At 61.6% G+C, this 21,187-nt stretch overlaps 3 protein-coding genes across 3 annotated transcripts; all 3 read left to right on the top strand.

The window, feature by feature from the left end:
- Window positions 1-434: 434 nt before the first annotated feature.
- Window positions 435-1,568, top strand: PLICBS_003049 (uncharacterized protein; the record flags this gene model as incomplete). The annotated part of the gene is made up of 1 exon (XM_018322775.2): window positions 435-1,568. The coding sequence occupies one exon, from the start codon at window positions 435-437 to the stop codon at window positions 1,566-1,568; it is 1,134 nt and encodes a 377-aa protein (XP_018178005.2).
- A 7,899-nt stretch (window positions 1,569-9,467) lies between these two features.
- PLICBS_003048 (uncharacterized protein) lies at window positions 9,468-12,056 on the top strand (the record flags this gene model as incomplete). Its single annotated transcript, XM_018322773.2, has 2 exons — window positions 9,468-9,500; window positions 9,552-12,056. 2 exons carry the CDS (start codon window positions 9,468-9,470, stop codon window positions 12,054-12,056), a joined length of 2,538 nt encoding a protein of 845 aa, XP_018178003.1.
- A 2,775-nt stretch (window positions 12,057-14,831) lies between these two features.
- Window positions 14,832-18,479, top strand: PLICBS_003047 (nuA3 HAT complex component nto1; the record flags this gene model as incomplete). Its single annotated transcript, XM_018322772.2, has 3 exons — window positions 14,832-16,286; window positions 16,344-17,374; window positions 17,438-18,479. The coding sequence occupies 3 exons, from the start codon at window positions 14,832-14,834 to the stop codon at window positions 18,477-18,479; spliced, it is 3,528 nt and encodes a 1,175-aa protein (XP_018178002.2).
- Window positions 18,480-21,187: the final 2,708 nt, after the last annotated feature.

Here is a 21,187-nt window from a genome sequence, read left to right as displayed (position 1 = left end):
TGGGGAGCGCCGATACTGCGCGGACCTGCACGCTTTTTTGGTGGGACGGCTTGCGGCGCCGCCCACGGCACTGGCCGACAAAAACGCCCCTCGCGCAAAAACGGCGAGGCCTTTACAGGCGGTATTGTGTCGCCCTTCCCTTATCGTCTCCAGTGGATTCTGGCGTTTCCCCCCCCCCCCTGTCTAGTCCCGACTCGGACCGGATGGGACCCCTTCCCAGTCAATCAGTGCAGTACGTTTTTTTTTTCTGGGCCAGCCAGAAGCCCAGCCGGCCGTGAAGCCATCGTCACGCCAGACGCGCTGCGACAGCCACGACAACGGCGACGACAGCCCAACGGTCGACGAGTGCGCCAATGGCCATATAACTTGGGAGGACGGCACTACGAATCTTTGGCACGGGGCATTGAATCTTCGAACCCGCGCCTACGACCACAATGGCGAGCGCTTCGAGGGCGGCGGCGGCAATGCTGGTGCTGCCACCCTGCCGGCGCGCTGCCGGCACCCGAACCTCCTCCGTCGTCCACGAGCTTCACCTCCTCGCACGGCAACACCAGACGCGTCCCGCCACGGGCCCGTCATCACGACTCTTCACATCCTCCGCCCGCGCCCTCCGAGCCCCCGCGCCGAAACCCAAAAAGCCCGCCTCACAACCACCGTCCCCGTCGCCCTCTCCCTCCAGGGCATCACCATTGCCCTCCTCCACCCCAGCATCCTCCTCCGCCGCGGCCGCGGCCGCCTCCGTGGCTCCCAGCCGCTACGCCTTCATCAAGAGCCTCGCCACCAAGCAGACCCCGACGCTGCTCTACGAGGCGCCCTCGCACTTCTGGTTCTACTTTGGCTGCTGGACCAGCGGCGTCTCCATCGTGGCATGGACCGCCCTCACGGGCCCGTCCGTCGTCCACCAGCCTGAGGGCGTGCCCCAGTGGGTGGGCATCACCTTTGGCGCGTCGTACGTGCTCCTCGGCGCCATGGGCTTCTACCTGCTGTCCAAGACGCCCAACATCGTCAGCTCCATACGCGTCCTGCCGCCGCCGCCGACGGCAGCCGCAGCTGCAGCAGCCGGGACGCAGGCCGCCGCGGCCGTCGGGCGCAGCAGCGGCGTTGCCGGAAGGGCCACCGCGGCCGTGGCGTCTGCATCCGCGTCTGCGTCTGCGTCCGCGCCCGCCGCCAGTGCCTCTCCTCAGATCGAGGTCACGGTGAAGCGCATGGTGCCCCTCCTGGCCCCCAAGGTGGTCATCGCGCCGCTCGACCGCGTGGCCCTCAAGTCGCGCTTCTCCCTGCCCGACGAGTACGTCCCCGAGCTGCGCCGCCGCCACGAGGACGAGATGGCCCGCCGCGAGCGCGAGCGGACCTGGCGCTTCGACAAGGAGCATCTGCTGACGATGCCGTTCCGCCGCATTGGCCGCGCGTTTGGCAACATGTTCCGCGGCGTCCGCGCGGCGTGGACCGACATGGGCTTCGGCGTCATCACCGTCGACGGCAAGGACTACAAGGTGGACGTCACCAAGGGCTTTGCGCACGACGGGTTCCGTACTCTCGAGCGCATCGTCACGGTAGGGCCCAAGTGAGCTCTGGGCTCTCCGGTGGCTGTCTCGGGGCCGGTGACTGGTGCTCGACCTCGCGACGAACTGTAACTACTAGAGCATGTCATACGGAGTGCGAGATCATTGTACTGCGCCGTATTGTACCAGTACTGGACTGTATCATGTATGATAGAGAGCTTTTGGGTGTCGTCCGACACTTACTGCAGACTCGTCGGGCCACAAGCCCATGGCCCTCAAAATGATGAGGAGCATCCCGTCTATGAAAGGTTCATCGGTATAACCTCGCCAACATTCAATGGTTGTTTCAGAGAGGGAGCTGTCACAGGAGCATGCCCCACTTATGTCATTGACCCCGGCGCCGTGAAACATGGCTTCCCGGCGCCACGTCCACAGGCAGCCACGTTTCAAGAGCAGCCTCTGTGAAAGTGCGAGGTTACTAAGTAGCGGATACCAGATGCCAACATCCATCGTCGACGACCAACATCAACCGAGCTCCCTAATCCGAATTGGGAATCCCTTCTGCTTCTCCGGAGATGGACATGCAAATCATGGGCGAGCGAATATGGAGAGACAGGAGAGGCAGCTTGACAGACAAGGATCAGCGTAGGTGGCGTGGCGTGGCGGCCGCCGGGGTTTTGGAGGGATGAGATGGAGGGGCCTCTCGGCGCATGTTCCAGCAACGGCCGCCAACCTCGAGGCGATCCAAATTACCCCGCGAGATGTGCGACCTCGATGCCTCGTTCTTCGTAGCGCGGAGCGACTCAGTCCGCCGCCATTGGCTTCCTTGTTCGCAGGCTGTCTCGGTCGAGTATTCGCGCTGCCGATGCGCTTTTCTCACGTAAATTGCGCATCGCACCACATGCTGGCTGCGCGTGCCCACGGCACCACGATCGCGGCAAGACGAGCAAAGAAAAAAGACCACACTGCATGACTGCCCCTCATGCGACCAAGGAGTGAGGGGCGGCGCCGAGGACCCTGAAGGATCGCTTCCCCGGCGCCGTCCGCCTGCGGCCAACACGAAATCGGATGCCTCGTCTGTGCTGAGATGCCGCTGGTATGGCGCCAAGGCAGCCCCAAGAGGCTCTTGTGTCGGGAATGACGCCATACGCACGCTGCACAGAGACGCATGAGGGACGTCCGTCGCCGGCTAGCGGCAACGAGGGCGTCCGGGCCAACGAGAGCACAGAGCTCGTCTCCTTTGGATGGCATGGCTGGTGCAAGCGGTGAGGAGCGACGCCGCGCTTGTGCCGGTGCGAGCCCACTCGAGCCGACGATGACGAAGTCATGTGGTTGCCCGGCCATGTCTGTCTGTCTTGGAACCGTGGCTCGCCGGGCGGTTGGCCGTTGCGCAGGTTTGACAAGTATTTCCGGAACAGCCGCCAAAAGCGCAAGCGACACAGCCCAGACCACCTCATTCAGCAACGGCATCCCTCCGTCCGACCATTCACGCAGCCATCCGTACTTCCCCTGGCCATGGCACAATCTGCAGCGCTCGGATCGCAACTCACTTTCGAACCGCGTCTGATCGACCTCAGGTTGAGCTGCGACTCCGGCATCTGCAGGCGACTCTCGCCTTGAAAGTGATTGCCCGGACCACCTTCCAAACTCCTGCCGCACATCGTTGATCGTGTCTCGCTGTTGGTTCTTGCGAGGCAGCGTGCACAGCACCACGGCCCACCGTTTCGTCTAGAACGCCATCATTGGCTGCCACCGCCGCGATCATCTAACAAGCGCCGCCCCCAACGGCGGCGCTAATGACGCGGGCTTGGATGTAAGTTGTGAGCGTCGAGTTGAGTCGACATCAAGTCGACGTCGCTTTTCACTTGTAAAACGGTCGCCGGATGCCTATCAGGAGGTGAGAGTTCTCGACTCGCGCAGTCGGTCCTGGCCAATTCGCATGTGTTGGAAGTCCGAATGGGATAGCGACAGGTAGTCGCCTCGCCTTTCAATGATCGTGATATCAAACAGACTGGAGACGGAGAAGTGGGGTTGACAACACGGTGCGGACAAACCTGCATGTTATCGTGGTGTTGGCCGAACCTGCATGCGTTTGCTTTTGCTTCTGCAGTGGACTTCAGCTGCGCCTATAATGTATCCGATGCCGCAATCGAAGTATCGGATTCCAGCGAACAACACCGGGGTAACTCCCATGCCTTTCGTCCAGTGTGCACATAAGTCGCCCCTTCTCGTCCAGCTAAGCTTCAGAGATGCATATCTGCAGAGGAACGGTATCCTCGCTGGTCCTGGTCGCCGTCGCTCAGGCCATGACTTGCCGTGGGCGTGGTGTTGCATCTACAATACAGTACTGAACCGTGCAGTAGTTAGGTAGTGAGCAGGGCACTTGCCTGCTGCGCATCACCGTGGCCATGGCCATGACTCGGGGTGAATCGTGAGCCCAGCGCTGGAGCCGGGCGGTGCCCGTGCTGGACGGAATCATTCGCGAAAGGCGGTCGGAGTTAGTTACACTGTAGCTTGTGGGGTCGTGTGGTTGTCCCAATTGGCAATTCCCTGCAGCAGGGCGCCAAGAGGTGTGGCCCGCGAGAAAACCGAGGCAGACGTTCAACTCTGCAGCATCTCGAGCTGGGCGCAGCATGAGTCTGCGCCGGGACACGCCTAGACGTTGTCCCCGGACGTCGCACGACATGGAAGGCGTCTGAGGGATCCATCAAACAGCCTCGTCGTGCGGTTCCCCAGGCTGCGGTGGAAATCACAGCCCTTGGCGCCAGTCCGGATGATACCGAGCACGCTCGTGAAACGGTGGCGCGTTGTTGGTGAGCTCCCTCGACGTGGCCTGAGGCAAATCGTCATGGCGCGGCTGATGTCACGATGCTGCGGGATGTGGCACATCGGCGAGTCTGATCCGAGATGACGGCAGCCAACCTTGGCTCTCCTCCCATGATCCCTTTGTCCGCAGACATCGCCGACATTGGACGGCTGTCCCTGCACCAGCGAGAACTGCGCACAGCACCTCCCTTCTCGTAGCTGCAGACCGCGTCGCGTTGGCTCCTCCTCATGCATGATATGATTTGCCCGCCGACTCGCGATTGCATGTTCTGCGGTCAAAGTACCGGGAACACAGGGAGGGTCTCAGAGGGGCTCGCATATGACAGGGGGTCCCTGAACGAGGTGGATGACATGCCTGCTCCCAATCAAACATGGAGAGACGCGGTTGGCGGGGCCAGAAATGACATAAATGGAGGGGCGGCGGCAGGGCGAGTCTTGCGGTTGTGAGAGACAGCGTCGAGTTCAATCTCCCGCGCGGAAGACTGGAGAGCGGTGAGCTGAGCGCTTTTCACAGGATGGCCATGACTGGTGACGGTGATGGCATCGTGGGCAGATGCTCATGGATGCGCCCGCGAATGCGCCCCACGGCGGGTCAAGGGCAGATGGATGATGGACAACCCGGTGGCGACCTGAGCGGCCGCATCAACCGCCGCTCTTGCCCTTGGAGGTGGTCGAGTGGTCCCGTGGATGCGTGGGTTGGGCGTCTTCAGGCGTCCGGTGCCCGTGACGAGGATGTCATTCGGAGGCGAGGGCCGCTAGCACGGCGCGTCCAGCAACCCTGCACGCGCTAAGATCCGGAGGAGGGACCAGGGTCGCACGGACCGAGCACGAGAAAGAGATGGCTGGAGCTCGTTTTACGTTCTCGTCACGTCACTGGCGACGGGGACCAGACGTCGCAATCTGCTGATACGAAAACTTTCGTGCGAGCAAGGCAGCGCGCGCGCTGGTGACAGGTCGACGGGAGTCCGGCGGCCAAGGCTCGAGAAACCAGACGCGCGCGAGCGACGAGAGCCGGCGTGGGGTCCCGCGGCGAGCACGACAGGTCGTGGATGCCGGAGGGCCTTGTGCAACGTCGATAAGAGTACCCCGTCCAGATGGAGACCGGGGACGGGGCAGCACGCCGCCTTCGCGAACAGAGGGGCGGCGCCTATCGTGTGAATGTCTCAAAGCCACCTCGGCAGAGTCGCATGACGAAACGGTCAAGCCAGCCGCGGGGGAAGCAATTCTGATCGAGGGAGTTGAGCCGTCGTGGACCCGAGGAATGGACTGCGCCATTGCGTTGTGGTTTAAGCGGTTTCGGGCACTGCGCCCGCGACGGTGCTGCGCCTGGTAAACAGCGGGCAACCTCTACGGCTGCGTTGCCAGGCGTGTTGCATACCTGGAGCTCACATGGCCTCCGTCTCAGACACCGGAGGCGCGTTCATCGGAACCCTGAACGGCCGGCCGGCAGGTGATTGATCAATCGACGAGTGGGAGACGAGCGATGCGCCGGACCAGTACCTGGCTTGGTCTCTGGGCAAAGAAAGGCATGGGCATGCACTGCGCTCAATCGAAAGGCGGCTGCAGCGGCTGCAGGAATGGTGGTGTGTTTGCTGCCACGGACCTGCAGCTTGTGGGCTGATGGGGGTGAAGACGTTTTGGATCTTGCCGTCGTCGTCCGAGCTGGAGGGGACGAGGGGGTGGAAATGTCGATTCCCGGGTCTCGTCCCGGGGACGCGCTTTCCTTGCCGGGGCAGACAACAGAGGCAACAGATGGAAGCCAGGAGCGATGGGTACCTACACCATTAGGTTCCTGCCTGCCTCTCGCCTGCTCGACTCCATGTCCGGCGGCCGGGCAGGGAAGATAAGGTCAGATATAGTGTCCAGGCTTCCCCAGATACAATTCGGTACGTGACGTCTCTTCCCCAAAGTCATGTGGCTACTTCCGTCCTACAATTGGAGAAGAAAAGGATTAGGGCATCCCCGGCTCTGCCATGGAGCCATTGCGGATGAGGTGCGCTCAGCTTCAAGACACCGCGTGCGGCTGCGCGTGGCAGTCTTGCGGAGTGAACTCCCGCTCCGGACTCGTACAGTACTGATGTCCTGCACAGCGGATCCAGAGATTGGAATGCTCCCTTCGCCTGCTTCCCCGCCATGCTCGCTGCGCAGGTGCCGAGAAGGCCCCCCGAGGCCCACCTCACACGACGCGGGCGCACCGCTGAAGCACGCAAGCCAGCGCGCCCGGGCCCGGCGTACAGTGGGCGTGGCGCCGAAGGAAAGGCCCAGCGAGGGAGCTTCCCGCATCGCTCGCCGCGCCGGCCATCGATCCCCCAGACATATCTGGATGTCCGTCAGTCGAGACGGGACCAATGACCGCAAACCATCATGGCGCCATGTCGCCGTGAATGTTGTGTCCCCATGGGGCCTGACGGGAGACGCCGCCGGTTGTCGCCCAGGCTCGCCCAGGCTCAGGCACGTCGAAACTGAGGCACGGAGCCGGCCTTTCAGGGTTCGAATGACCGTCGCCGATGGGAGCCTGAGGGCTCTCTCGCTCTGGCTCTGGGCACATGCTGCCGTCAGACCCGGCGAGGTTATACGGCATCTGCCTGCGGCATGACTCCAATGTCCCATTCGCGTGCTTGGCGAAGGCCTCGAACGCGCCGCGATGCGACGACGAGCCGTTCCTTGGCCGTGTCTAGCGAGAGAGGACCGTCGCCGCCGCCGTCGCCGCCGCCACCGCCGTCGTCTTGCGAAGAGAGCTCGACGGTCCGGGGCGCCGTGGGCGGCCGGCCTGCGTGGAGCCGGCTGAGGCGAGACAAGGGCAGCGGCAGAGGCGACGATCATGTTTGCAGTCGCAGCCATACGGATAATTTACTTGGCACGCAGCAGGGATGCCATGGCGCTGGACGAGGGGGCATGGGCCAATTTGGACTGCGCGTTGGTCGACGACGGGCGCCTCGGCTATCGCGAGCGAGCTGGACCCGGACGGCACCGCCGCCGCCCGGCCAGGCCACGGCAACACAAGAGGCAACGAGCGCTTCTTCATCGTCTCTCTTCTTCACCATTCACCATTCACCATTACTCGTTGTCATCCAGCATCGTCATCATCACATATCGTCTTTGTGCGGCGCTGCGGGTTCGTCTGCTGCTGCAAGTGCTAATGCACACCTGGCGGCAGCGGCCCCCATTATTGGACCGCTGACCGGCGGCGTGGTGGGAGCGGCGGCAACCCAGCGCCCACAGGGTCTCCCTCCCCACCCGTCCGGGCGTTGCAGCCGCAGGTCACGCCCCAAGTACCCAGTACTTGAGGTGGGCGCGGCACCCGTCATTCGCCCCCCCACGGGCCTGTGACTTTCCAATCAGCAGGGCGCTCCAGGGGGACTTTGGGGGGCAAGCTCGAATGGGCGGCCAGGGTTCGGGGCCACCGTTGGCGCGCCGAGACTGGCGAGGTGCGGCTAGGCCAGACTGAACCGTTGTCGTCGTCGTCGTCGTCGTCGTCGTCGTCGCTGCTGCCGGCGGCGGAGAGCCATGGGATGGGCCATGGGATGGCCTGGATGGGATGGGATGGACGATGGCGCACGACGACAAGCGGGACGGGACTGCTGTTCTCAGAGAGCACCACCCGTCCATCCACCCACATCCCACCCATCCATCCATCCATCCATCCATCCATCCATCCACGGACCCATTCCCATCATCCTTGCCCATGCGCCATGCCCATGTTCCATGTTCCATGCTCCGCGCTCCAACTTCCATGCCCGCCGCCGGTCCTCCTGCAAGCCCGCCCGTCCGTCCGCTATCGCATTGTCGCCAAAGCGCTCCCGTCTCTTCTGAGGCTGCCCTCCCGCTCCGTGACTTATCGTGTGTTTTTATTTTCTTTTATCTTATTTTAATCTAGCACCTACCCGCCCGCCTGCCTGCCGCACCTCTCGTCCGGACTCGTCCTAGCACTCGCGCGCGCCATCGTCAGCAGGCAATAAGGCAAGGCCTGGCCCCTCCATCCCTCCCCTCCAGCGCGCCCCCCCGGTCCCTCGGCCGCCCGCAGGACCCCTTCTTCTTCGCTTGAAACGCAACTTTCCCGTTTTCTCACCTCTCCACCACCAACCGCCTCGCCGTTCCCCTCCTGCAACGGTGGGAATTCGGTGTGTTTTTTTCCTGCCTTCCACCGAAAAACAATTCGTCCACAGCGGCTTCGAGGGCTCTTCTCGACCATTGCCGTCGCCGCTCGCTCTTTTTGTTGCTTTTCGGTCAAGGCGTCTCTGCGTGCTCGTTTCTGGTGTGCGCAAGGAGGTGAGTCAGTCTTGTTATCGTCTGCTGCCTCGCCTGCGTTGTTTTGCTGCCTACTCGCCCCCTACCGCCTCACCATCTCCACGATATTTTGCACTTTGGGTCCAAGCAGCCGCCCTGCCTTCCAGGAACTCCTCGCTGCCTCGTGTTCCCTCTTGTGAACTTTTTTCCTGTTTTCCTCGTCGCCCTGCCTCGCCTCTCCTCGCTGCTGAGTTTCTGCTACGCTGCGAGGCTGTGCTGTGGTGTCGTTCGTTGCCCGGTGTCTCGCAGTTGCGTGCGTTGGCTCCTCCGCCCCCGTGCAGCTCTTCCAAGCGCTGTGCCTCGCCTTGCATTGCGCTCCACGAGAAATCGCTCGCCCCTTTCCGCAGAGACACGTTCGCAACGCGCTTGGAGCCCGTCGGCATAGCCAGCTGTCTCGCGCCCACTCGCGTATTGTGATTGTGCCCGCGTTTCCTCGCCGCCCTGCCATACATAGTGTCCAAGGACCCCTCTGCTTCACACCGCTGGCGACAGCCCCTGTGTCGTGCACTGTCAGGAGTCCTCGACGAAGCATCATTGTCGTATGCATATCCGCCCCCTCCATCTACTTCACTCGACCGTTGCGCACTCAGCCGCTCCTCTCGCTTTGCCTCCCGCCTGCTTCCTCGTCCCGGGCGCTCCCGTGCTAACCAGCCGCATCCAGGTCGGCAACCTCGTCAGCAGCATCACCCATCAAGGTTGTTCGAGGCTTCGACTTGCTCGAGGGATCCGACACGAGTCCGTTCCCCGGCGTCGCCTTCGAACTCCTTAGCCATTCCTTTGCCCGCCGAGATATACAAGTGCCTGGGTCGGCCCGCCCAAATGTATAGATAAACGCCATAAAGAACCGCCAAGATGGACTCGGAAGATGGAGAATACTTCATAAAAGTAAGTGGCGCCCATACGCTCTGCAGATACGTTTCTTCTAACGCATCCCAGCAACTGGCCGCCTTCGTGCGAACACACGAAAAAGCGCTTGCCAACGCGCTGCAGTTCCAGCGTCGCGAGGTCCGCCACCGGTCCTCCCAGAGCACAAGCTCCGTCACGATCCCGTCGTCGCCCACGCTCCCCGAACGACCCTCAACATCGTCCTCGACCAACTCGCTCGCGGCGGCCTTCTCCTTTGGATCCTTGAACTTCACATCGCACAGTGTCAAGTCGGCCAAGCTCGCTCTTACACCACACCACCTCTTCTTCCTCCTCTCGCGCTTCGAGGAGCTTGGCATCAATGTCGGGCCCATGAAGGTCCGCCTCGAGAACCTCCACGACAGCAGCTCGTCTACCAATTATGTGTCTTTTCTCGGCAACACAGGGCGGTCTAGGAGCCGCAGTTCCGATGTGGGCTCAATACATTCTGTTTCCAGCATGCGAAGCGTCATGTCCGGCATGTCTGCCTTGTGGGCGAGCTTTGGCATCGGAGCCAGCATTTCAGCCGCGAGAACGGAGCGCCAAAAGGCTGCCCTACAAGCCGATCTCAAGTACCTCTACTCGGCCTTCACCAAGATCCCATGCCTCAGGTTGGCCCCTGACTGGCGTGCTCGCTTGATTCGAGGGTACGAGGAGTTCCCCTTTGACTCGGCCGTTCCCATATATGTCTTCAAGAACCTGCAGGCGCTGGAGATAAGCAGTATCGATTTCCGCCAGTTCTTTGGCTGGGATCGCCTAGCAGACCAGCTTCGCTCGCTCAGCCTGAAGCACGCCGGAATCGAGGACCCCGCCGATATCTTGATCGACATTGTCCTGGACGACATGGACAAGAGGCGTCGCAGGACGTCGAAATCTCACCCCTCCCCCGCGGCAACCTGGGGCGTCAATAACAGCCCTCGCCGCAGTCCTACGATACCGCATCCAGAGCTCATGCGCGCCGCATCGGCCCCCGGCTCGCCAGATGTGCGAAGCGCTCTTGCTGAGCTGCGCGTCGGTTCCATGACTCCGAGCGAGCCGGCCGTTGACGACGGCGAGGGCTCTGACCATGTCAGGACCCCAGGAGCGCCTGACGATGCCGTGGAAGCGTCTCGATCGCTGGGCAAACCTTCCAGACCGCGCAGCAACTCCCCACCTGGGCCACACAGCTCACGTAACCAGTCCTCTCACGCCCGCTCGTCTCAGCGCATCAAGCGCTCTGGTTCTGGCAGCTCACACTCCAGCCTATCAGATTCTTGGCACCACCACTCCAGGGGCAGCACCGGAAACCTCTTGGCCATGGGTATCTTGCCCGCGTCCAAGTGGCGGTTCCTGCGGCACCTTAGCCTCGCAGATAATGCCATGACGTCGATTCCTCCGACCAGCCTGGCTCCGCTTTCCAACACCCTTTACTCTCTCGATCTGTCGTCGAATCTGTTTAGCCAGATTCCTGACAGCTTGGCCACGCTCACTGCGCTGCGAGCCCTGAACCTGTCTCACTGCATGATTGACTCCCTGCACTCCCTCACTCGGAACCCACTGCCCGCCATCACTGCCCTGAACCTAAGAGCCAATCGACTGCAGTCTCTGGCTGGCGTCGAGAAGCTATACCCCTTGGAAAGACTGGATCTAAGAGACAACCGTCTCTCAGACCCCCGGGAGTTCGCAAGGTTGACCGGGATCCCAGACATCCGAGAGATCTGGGTTGAGGGCAATCCCTTCACCCGTACCCACAAGGACTACCGGGTCGCCATCTTCAACCTGTTCAGGGCCACGCCAGGCTATACTACGGACATTGTGATTGACGGCTACGGTCCGAGCTACTCTGAGAGACGCCTCCTCATTGAGCGAGCTCCTATTCCGGACTCCATCCCTGTGGTGAAGCCTCAGGCCCCTGACGCACCTGCGGTTGTGGACGTCAGCAAGCCGACAATCGTGTATGGGGCGGCAAAGGAGCCTGGCGTGCTTCGCAAGGAACGGCCGGTACCCAAGGCTGTGTCAAGTGAGATCAACACGAGCTCAACTCGGCGTCGCAAGTCATCCAAGAGGCGCATCGTTGAGTTGCCGCCAAGCGAGCAACCAGCTCCACCCTTGGCGGTGGAGGGGCGCAGGGAGGCGCCAAGAAAGGTTGAAGCTACCATCACCTCGATCTCACCACCCGGAAACTACCGCACGTCGAAACCATCCGAGTTCGCCTTGCTTCCTCCTGTCGTTCTCAAGGATAGTCGCAGCGAGGACCTGGTTGGCGACACCAAACCTTCCGTCAGTCCCATCGCTCACGAGCGAGAGGGTCACGACGAGGACCCAAGGGAAAGCCAGGACTGGGACGTCGGTGGCGAGATCTACCGGCGCAGGATCGAGGCACTGCGAGACCGAGTCGGCAGCGGCTACCTCAGTGTCCTCAGTGAAGAGTCATGGGACGGAAACTCGACTTACTCTCCTCCCGGTGTCGGACCTGTGCCGCCTCTACGAGCAGGGCACATCTCACATCACGCGCCACCCACCGCCCAGGCAGTCCACAGCGGTAGAACACTGGGCTAACCCCGTACATGCCGAGTCGGCAGTTCCCTCGACTCGGACCGCGAAAGATATTACACATGATACCCCTATACCCCCTTCCAACCCCGTTTGCACCGTTGCGCTGTTTTGCACTTGTTGATGGCGTTTGTCATGTCACTGTTTGCTGCGCGCGTGATGTTGCTCTCTGCCTGTTATGATGCGAATTCTGTTGCCTGTTGCGTTGATAGCTCGGATGTCGTATGGCTGGTGGTGAGATTGGTGGATTGGGAACATGAAGCATAGCGATGACGGCGTTTTGGTACCACAGGAATTCACACATTGGCACGCGACATGTTATGCTCGCATTCTACCGTCCGCGCGTTGTCAATCAACGGAAGCCGTTTTTGCTTGGACGATGAGTTCTGTTGCTTTCTACTTTGCGTTTCAGCAGCGGCGCACTGGCGGATTCCCCGCTCTCGGGCTCGAGTTTGCGGGACGAGCAGTATAGACTCGAGGGCGACGGTCACTAGACGAGAGCAGCATTTGCGCTCAGATCTAATACACTGGCATTTGACGACGTGTGAGACGAGCCCCGTCCATCGTGTAGTAGTGCGTTCTCGATGCATCAATTGTTGGGCAGGTCAGCCGCCTCCCTCAGAATAAGGTTGGAGTGATGGATGGTCTCGTGCCGTTGGTCCGCCGTCCTGGTAAGCCGCAGGCGTGACGCGTCCCACTGATATGGAGGTCAGCAAATGCCAGCAGCCGCAGTAGCTGTATGTAGCGCCTGACAAATCGAACTTCGATTCTCTGCCCCGAAATACTCGGCGACTTTGATTACAGTGTCATCATGTGGCGACGACGCGGAAAGGCCGGGGCTTGGAAGTGTCATCCATCAAGGCCGCCCGCCGCGCCAGTGACAGGCACTTGTCACCCTCGAAGTCGAGTGTACATTGCGGTCCGGAGCCTGGATACTCCCGGCTTGGCCGGGCACGGTGGTATGGAGCAATCTGGGGAAGAATTCATTCTAGAACGAGCGCGGAGGTGGTACTGGGGATTGGCACGGAGCTCCGTGGGGGCGTAGAGTAACTTTCCGAGTAATCGGCACGCGAGCAGGACGTCCGGTTCCAGAACTGACAGAACGGCTAGGAGCGTCACATCGGGCGGGCTGGGCCGTGATCTGCGCTGTCGGGCACGGGGGTGCACGACAGACGGACGGACGGGCAGCATGCATGGGCCACTGTGCGGGAAGGGCGGGATCGCGAAGACGTGCATGGCATGGGGCGCGGCGGGAGCGTGGCGGTGAGTCGTTCACCGTGAACCTAAATGTTCGGCATGTTGGGTAAGGCAGCCAAGCCAAGCAGGCAAGCTCGGGTAGTGCCGAGACTGGTGTCTGGGGTAGTTGGACTTCGGTGGTTCGGGTCTCGGAATGCGACATTGAGGATGGGGGCGAGCGCAGGATGCTTTCCGTAGCGTCCGCGTTGTATGCGCAATTAGTGTTCGAAGTCAATGGCTGCGAGAGTGCCTGCCAGCTTCGGTACGGAGGCTTTAGCAGGCAGGGCCTTTTCGTGTGAAGGCGTCACGATGTGGCGCAATTGCCAGCGTCCTGCGCGCGGATCGTGTGAGACTGAGTTTGTACGACTTGGTCGGAGCAACCGAACATGAACATCACGGGCCGATGAGTGGCCGCGTGCTTGCTTCATGGACAACCTGCGTCTACCCGTAAACGGAATCCTTGAGCCTCGGTGGCGCCGCGGCCCGACAGCGGGTATCTATCGCGGCAGTCGTTCACGATGAATGGCGGTGGCGCCGAGATCGTGGGCAAAGAGGTCGTCGGGCTGGATTGGCACCTGTGCAGCTAAATGGGTAGCCAGCAAGGCTCCGTAGCGTGTGGGCTGGTAATGTCGGCGGCGGACGAGGCTGGGCTCAATGACGCCGACGCCAGGAACCGGATGGGGTCCGAGGCCAGCTCAGGGACAAAGGCCGGCGTGTGGACAAGCGAGCGGACGAGGACCACAATTCCTGGTTCCCCAGATCCGAGATGCAGCTCGTCCAGATGCAGCTGGGCCGCCAGCCAAACGGGCCACTGCGGCCACCTGCCAGATGGGCCTGCCAGATGGGCCTGCCAGATGGGCCGGATGGGTCGAGCACAGAGATGGGGGCAGCTCCAAGGCGACGCTTGGCCCGAACGGGTTAGCTGGAGATCGCGGCTGCTGACTAACCGAGAACCCCACTCGTGCTTGCTTGCCGTGCACGACGTGCAGCTGGCCAACCAGCTTGCCAGTGGAGCCCCGCCGCCTGCTTGCTGCTGGCGTGACATGCCAGGCTGGCCCCCACCCGCGGGCGGGCGAGGCAGGTGCAGAGCAGCGCCAGCGCCGCGCCAGGTGCAAGCGCAGGTGTGAGGCGAGGCCGGCGCAGGGCAGGCGGGTGGAGGTGGCCCGTGCGCCCTGCTGCGACGGCCACTGGACTGCACCTCACGCGTTGTCTGTTTTTCGCTCGCTCCCGACGAACAGCCGCCATCCGACGTCACGTCTCCTCCTCATGCTGCCTGCGCCCATCGACTGCGCGCCAACGGGGCTCCTTTGCCGCTCCAATCTCCCCCGCATGCGAACCTGTGCTTCTGCAGTCGCTTCACGGGTCTGCGGACGAGCGCATCACCCCGCCCGGCCCCGTCACGACCTCGCGCGCAGCCCCTGAACGTCGGCTCCCTCCCCTCTCTGCCCCTTCGCGGCGCCTCGACCTCGGCGTCCACTTCTCGACTGCGATCGCCCGAGACGACCTTCGCGCCCCGACCGCAACTGGCGCCACGCGAGAATAAACATGGCTCCGGCGTCGCCCTCGCCGAGACGGACTCCGACGGCCCGCCGCCGCGGACGCCCGCCCGGCACCACAAACGCGGCCAGGGCAGCGAGGCAGGCTTCCCTCTCTGCCGTGGTAGTCTCCGAGCCGCCTCCAAAGAAGCGTCGCTACATCCCTGGTGGTCCTGGCGGCGGCGGCCGTTTTGTCGATGCCGACAGCCTCGATACACCTGCCTCGACGGCTGCCTCCGGCACCGTTTCGAGGTCCAGCAGGGCTGCTGCCTCGCGCAGCGCCCTCAACGGGGAGACGCCGTCGCTTCCGCGTCGCGAGAGGAGCACCCGTATCCGGGCAGCTGCAAGCGAAGACGCAGACGACGTGTCTTGGGGCTCTGCCGCCGCCATGGCTGCCTCCGTCAAGCAGGCTGAGGACTACAAGCCCCGAGAGGAGCGCGGCTGGGAGGAATTCCACCCGAACCTCGACATAGAGAAACTTTTCATGGTCTTCACAGCCGATGATATCGATGGCTCCGTGCCGCCCGCGCCGGGCACGCCAGCCGCGCAGACTCCAGGTACGCCCTGGGTGAACGGGTCTATGACTCCCCTGAGGCACGTCAACCCAGCCTCCACCGGCAACACCCCAAACCCTCAAGAAAAGTCCGAGATTCCTGTCCCGGACACGCAAATTGGGACGCCCTCGAGGCGCCCGCGACGCCAGACTCGCGACGCTATCAGCTTCTATGGCGTACGCCCTCTAGACCTTGCCCCGACACCAAAGACACCCAAGATTCTCCCTATACATAGCCAGACGGCCAAGGAGCGCCTCGATCTTAAACTACCATCCTACCGCAAGACGAACCGCATCGAGCTCTTTGAGAGCAAGACGTTCGGGCAGGCGCGTTACGTGGACAAGGCGATGAGCAATGTCGGCTATCAAGAGAGCGACCATTTCATTCGCCCTGACACGCTCCTCATCAAAGCCATCGATGGCAATGCCGAAGACGAGGCGGAAATGTCACCGCCTTCCAAGACCGAAGAGCACGCTCACCATTCCAGACTCGGACGCGTCGAATACGACATGGACGAGCAGGACGACATGTGGCTGGAGCACTACAATGCCCAGCGCAAGCATGGCGAGCTGGAGACCATTACCAGAGAGATTTTCGAAATCACAATGACCAAGATCGAGAAGGAGTGGCATACACTCGAGAGGCGGATACCCAAACCAAACCCCAAGCCGCCGCAGACACATCGACCGCGATCTGGGTCAGCCGCCGCCGTAAACGGCGAGACCCAAGGCGCTGAAGAACCGGACAGCAAATGTGCCATCTGTGATGACGGAGACTGCGAGAACACCAATGCTATTGTCTTTTGCGATGGGTGCAACCTGGCCGTCCACCAAGAATGCTACGGCGTTCCTTTTATCCCCGAGGGCCAGTGGCTGTGCCGCAAGTGCCAGTTATGCGGCCGTGGAGTTCCTGTGAGTCTGCTCGCATGCCCGTCTATCTCTCATATCTGCTGACGTTTTCTTGCTCAGACCTGCATATTCTGCCCCAACACAGACGGGGCGTTCAAGCAGACCAACTCGTCCAAATGGGCACACTTGCTCTGCGCCATGTGGATTCCCGAAGTGTCCCTAGGCAACCACACCTTCATGGAACCTGTGATGGATGTGGAAAAGGTCCCAAAGACGAGGTGGAAGCTCACTTGCTACATCTGCCACCAGCGGATGGGGGCGTGCATTCAGTGCGGCAACAAAAACTGCTACCAAGCGTTCCACGTAACATGCGCCAGGAAAGCTCATCTGTACCTTAAGATGAAGACGAGCCACGGCGCTCTTGCTGTGCTGGACGGTGGCATGGTACTCAAGGCGTTCTGCGATAGACACTGTCCGCCCGACTACGCCAAGGAGAACAACGTGCATCAGGCGACGCGCGCTGCGAAAAAGTTCTACAAACGAAACATGAGGGGCCGCATCTGGGCGGACAATCACGCCATCGCCAACGTTATTGCTGCGCAACATCGCAATGCCATCACAGAGCACCCCCCTGACGAATCCCAGATGACAGGGGCGAAGAACTCGGCTGTCCTGGGCGACAAGAAGAAGGGCCAGGTGCCTAAGAACGTGTGGAAGCTCCCCTCGGGCGCCCCCATCATTCCCCAGGCGGTCTTTGACGTGGTCGAGGCCTCTATCCAGCGCTTTCCCTTTCGCAAGCGCAAGGATTTCCTCAGCGAGGCGTGTCGCTACTGGACCCTGAAGCGAGAAGCCCGTCGTGGGGCGGCTCTGCTCAAGCGACTGCAGTTGCAAATGGAGACGTTCTCCTCCATGGAGCTCACGAGGCGGAACTTTGCATCGATGGGACCGAGCGGCAAAGCGCGCTTGGCTCGCCGAATTGAGTTTGCCCAAGGGATCATCAACGACTTGGAACAGCTCAAGACTCTTTCAGAGGACATTGTGCAGCGCGAACAGATCAAGGTGGATGCGGCCGAACTTGAGCAAGAATTCGTCGACGAATGCTACTTTCCAGTGGCAAAACTTCTCACCCCGGCGATTGAGAAGGCAGCATCGTACGTTTGTCCCTTGCGCGTTTGCCCTACGATGTTTTGTCATTTTCTGACTGTGAAACGTAGACTGGACAAGGACCTGTTCTCAAGCGGACTGGAACGCATCGAGAAGCGCGTCGGCGAACGCTTCTACACGACTGCGCTTGCTTTTGCTCACGAGCTTGGGGATGTTATCAACGCAGGCATTGTGACTACCCCCGTGATGCAAGATATATCCGAGCCACAGTTCGAGACGACGGAGGGGGCGGCGTCCAAGAATGCCTTTTTGGACATACGCGAGAGGCGAAAGCTCGGAAAGCGCATTCTCAAGGCGGTTCAGCCATATCTCGAGACAGCCTTGCGAGTCGAGTCGGAAATCTCGAACAAGCCGTTTGAAACCCTGCAAAAGGAGCTGGAGAGCTTGATCGACACGAGTCTCGACACTGGCCGGGTTGCCATCGGGGCTGGGGTGGAAAAGCAAGAGGCTGATGAGGATACGATCATGGTGGACGCGCCGGACTCGTCCGAAATTACGGTTAAGAGCTCTTTCAACAATGACGACATGGCGCAAGAGGCCGATATCGACGGCGACGCCATGGACACGGCCGATGACGTCGAGGAGAACGGCGACAACATCGAGGTCAACACGTCCGGCTTTGGCAAGGACGCGGATAAAGCACAATCGTCTCCCCGGAAGAGCAAGCGCAGCATCATCATGAACAGTATTGAATCGTCGGAGACACCTCCTGACAGCAACGGGTTTGTCCCGGCGGCTCAAACAGACCAGGCTGGGCCACCCACACCGCCACAGTCGAATGGCAGCTTCGGCAAGGAGCCGGCTGACCCGCTGGTCGAGGGCGGCATTCTATGGTACCTCAAATCCATGAAGCCCGAAGGCACGTCCATCCTTGGCGAGCACTGGGCTGCTGGTCGGGACGCGGTGCGCATGCTAAGCGAGGATTTAACGGATCTCGACGACGAAGAGCTTAAGGGGCTCGGACGTGATGTCGATGACTCTGTCACTGCCGCGATGCTGGATGCCGAGACCGCGTCGTCTACTGTCGCGACAAAGAGCAAGGCGAATGCCAACAAGACACGGAAGCGGAGGACGTCCGGCAGGAGACGCTGATGCCTCCGCCGAACAATTGTACTACTATTGGGTGGTTTGGGTGGCTGGGCTCACTTTGGGACCGGTGGAGATGTTCTCGTTTCACTTGATTGCGCAGATGTCGCCCATGTGGCCACGAGCTTTGGCGTTTATGGGGTTTATATTCGGTGGGCTCACGAGGAGGGTATCTGCCGTTTGACTGGCGTTGTTGTCCTTGCTTTTGGCGACTTCAGAGCTTAGCACTTTTACTTGAGGCCCATGGGGATCTGGGCATAGGTGCGAGGGATACGGCTGCGAAGGCTATATATATCCATAGCTCTAGAGGGCCGGCATGTAGAGACTATTGACCGAGACGTCATGTACATGATCTGTACGCTATATCTGCTCCGTCCTCTAGCCTGGTTTACGACGTGTCATCGAGATATCGTGCAGAGCTTGATGTCCCCCTTAGGGTCTGGTGCGCAAGGGGCTTGATGAGCAGCCCGCGGCCGTCTCTGCCGGTGGGTGGGTGGAACCCTTGGGGCGCCCGCTGTTGCCATAAAAAGATTGCAGCCAGGTCCCCTTCGGGAACCCGGGATGGCGGGACGCGCGGTGGCACTCGACGACTAAGGGTAGGCAAACTGAGTTGAGCGTGGAAGGTGGTGGTGTGATTCGCGTCCGACCAGGCCAACTCTGTTCTGGGCAGAGAGAGTTGGTGGCTGCGGATTGAGTGTCGGCAGAGGGGCACGCCCAGTGGAGCTGGAGCTGCTAGAAGCTGGGCCGATGTTCGTGGCGACGCGAGGCAGCGTCCGTCCTGGTACCTAGAGCTGCTGCCGAAGATGCTGTACGTATGAATCTAAAGGGTACGTTACGCACTTGTGGGAAGTCTGGGCAGCTCAGCTCCAAAAATCATAAAACGACGCCACCGGAGAGGCGTACGTTGGTTCGCCGCCGCCGCCGTTGTTGGTAGCCAGCCTACTTCGTACGGCGTTGGGCCTTGGGACAGGACAGGAAATGTAGCAATGCACCGTGGAGGAGCGCCTAGCGAGCACAACATCATCACCATCATCAGACCAGCGTTGCAACGGGCAGCCAAGGACATTCGCGACGGAAAGCTTCTCGAACTGGGCGATGGCGGGGAGGTGCCGGGGTCATTACATGCAGCAAGGGCAAATGTTTGCGAGTGCTTCTCGCCATTGTTTGTGCGATACGTTTGGACCCTGACTCCAGGGCCCGGCCAGCCGATCAGACTGTGACCGATCCCCTGCATCAGGGTGGTCCGCGCCTGCAGTTGAAGCGGAGACGTGCCGGGTGCCCGCTCACAAACGTCGCCGACGCAGCCATCCGCGGATCCGCAGATCGGGGGACGGGGCGCGTTGGTGCGCGCTGTCCGTCCAGCCTACGAGATTCCGCAGAGGACAGCCACGCTGCCTTGCTGGGAGGGCGGGCGCCGGCTACATCACAATTAAGCAGGTATTGCGTGTCCTTCCCGCTGCAATGACTCTAAGTGGCAAAAGACACCCTCCCATTCTCGGGCCCGTCCATCTGTGTGTCTCTGTCTTATGCGTGTTTGCTTGCCTCGCCTAGTAGTGGATCGAGATGGGATTCTGGATGGGAAGCGCGTCGCCAAGGGGCCGCAGAGAGGCGCGAAGGGGACCACACGATAAGGATGGAGGGGACGAGCGGACCAGGGGACTCACCGCGCGATCCGGTCGGGCCCAGGCACGGTGCGACGAAAGCGCCAAAGAAGAAAAGAGGGCAAAAAAAGACAGACGCCGCTGGCCGACGCAGGGCCTCGATTGGGGTGGACGGTATGACTGGGTGTCTGGATGGAGGGATGAGGCTGAGCTTTGGGGTGGGAGGGAGGAGGAGGAGGGGAGGAGGGGGGAGGACGAATTGGGTGAGAGACCGAGGGGCACCGGGCGCGACGGCGGGCGAGCGGGCGGGCTCGTACGTTTGGAAGAAGCGCCGCGTTGTTGCGGCGCGGTAACGGCGCGGTAACCGTCAAGTCCTTCGAGAGGGTGACGACGAATCCGGCCTGGACGCGTCGCACAAGAAAAAAAGGCGCCCGTCCAGTCCGCTCCATTGCGCCCACGAGGTGGTGCGTGGATGGTGGCCCCCGATGCATCGCATGGCATCGCCTCGCCTCGCCTCGCCTCGCATCGTGTCGCATCCTGGAACCCGGACGACGGGACGGGAGGTTGCGGTGCCGGTGCTTCAGAAGAGTGCCAGGTGCTTGCTGCTTGCTGCTGCTTCTGCTGCTGCAGGAGGGGAGGGAGGGGCAGGGAGGGAGGGAGCGCAGCGGCTGGATGCCCGGCTGGAAGCTCCCTCCCTGCCTGCCTGCCATGTTTTTCGCGGGTGCGCGTGGCTGCTGGTGCTGATGCTGGGTGCCAGTCCTGCTGCGCCGTCGACTGCCTGGAGGCATGGAACCGTTTGAGGGGGGAAGCCGCCTCCAGGGCTGGATGTATCGCCGCCGCCTGATCCGCCGCGTCCGGTACTTTGGTAGCCTCCACGCTGTCGGTCCAGAGACGTCGTCAGAGCTGCGGGCGTCCGGGCATCCGCCGCTGGCTCCAGGGCTCTCTTCGTCCCCCGCCGCCCCCTTCCCCGTCGTCGCTGCACCAGCAGCCGCCCGCCCTGGAGCTTCGAACAGCCCCGGAGCCCTGGAGCCCTGGAGCTGGAGGCTTGGGGCGGGACGGGCGACGCCCAAGGGGCCCCCCCTCCGCAGCGCACCACCCCTCGTCGCCTATAGG

Source organism: Purpureocillium lilacinum, assembly GCF_023168085.1.
Source record: "Purpureocillium lilacinum CBS 284.36 DNA, scaffold_2, whole genome shotgun sequence".
In the NCBI taxonomy this organism is placed as follows: Eukaryota; Fungi; Ascomycota; class Sordariomycetes; order Hypocreales; family Ophiocordycipitaceae; genus Purpureocillium; species Purpureocillium lilacinum.
This window is presented reverse-complemented; position numbering and strand designations above follow the sequence as displayed.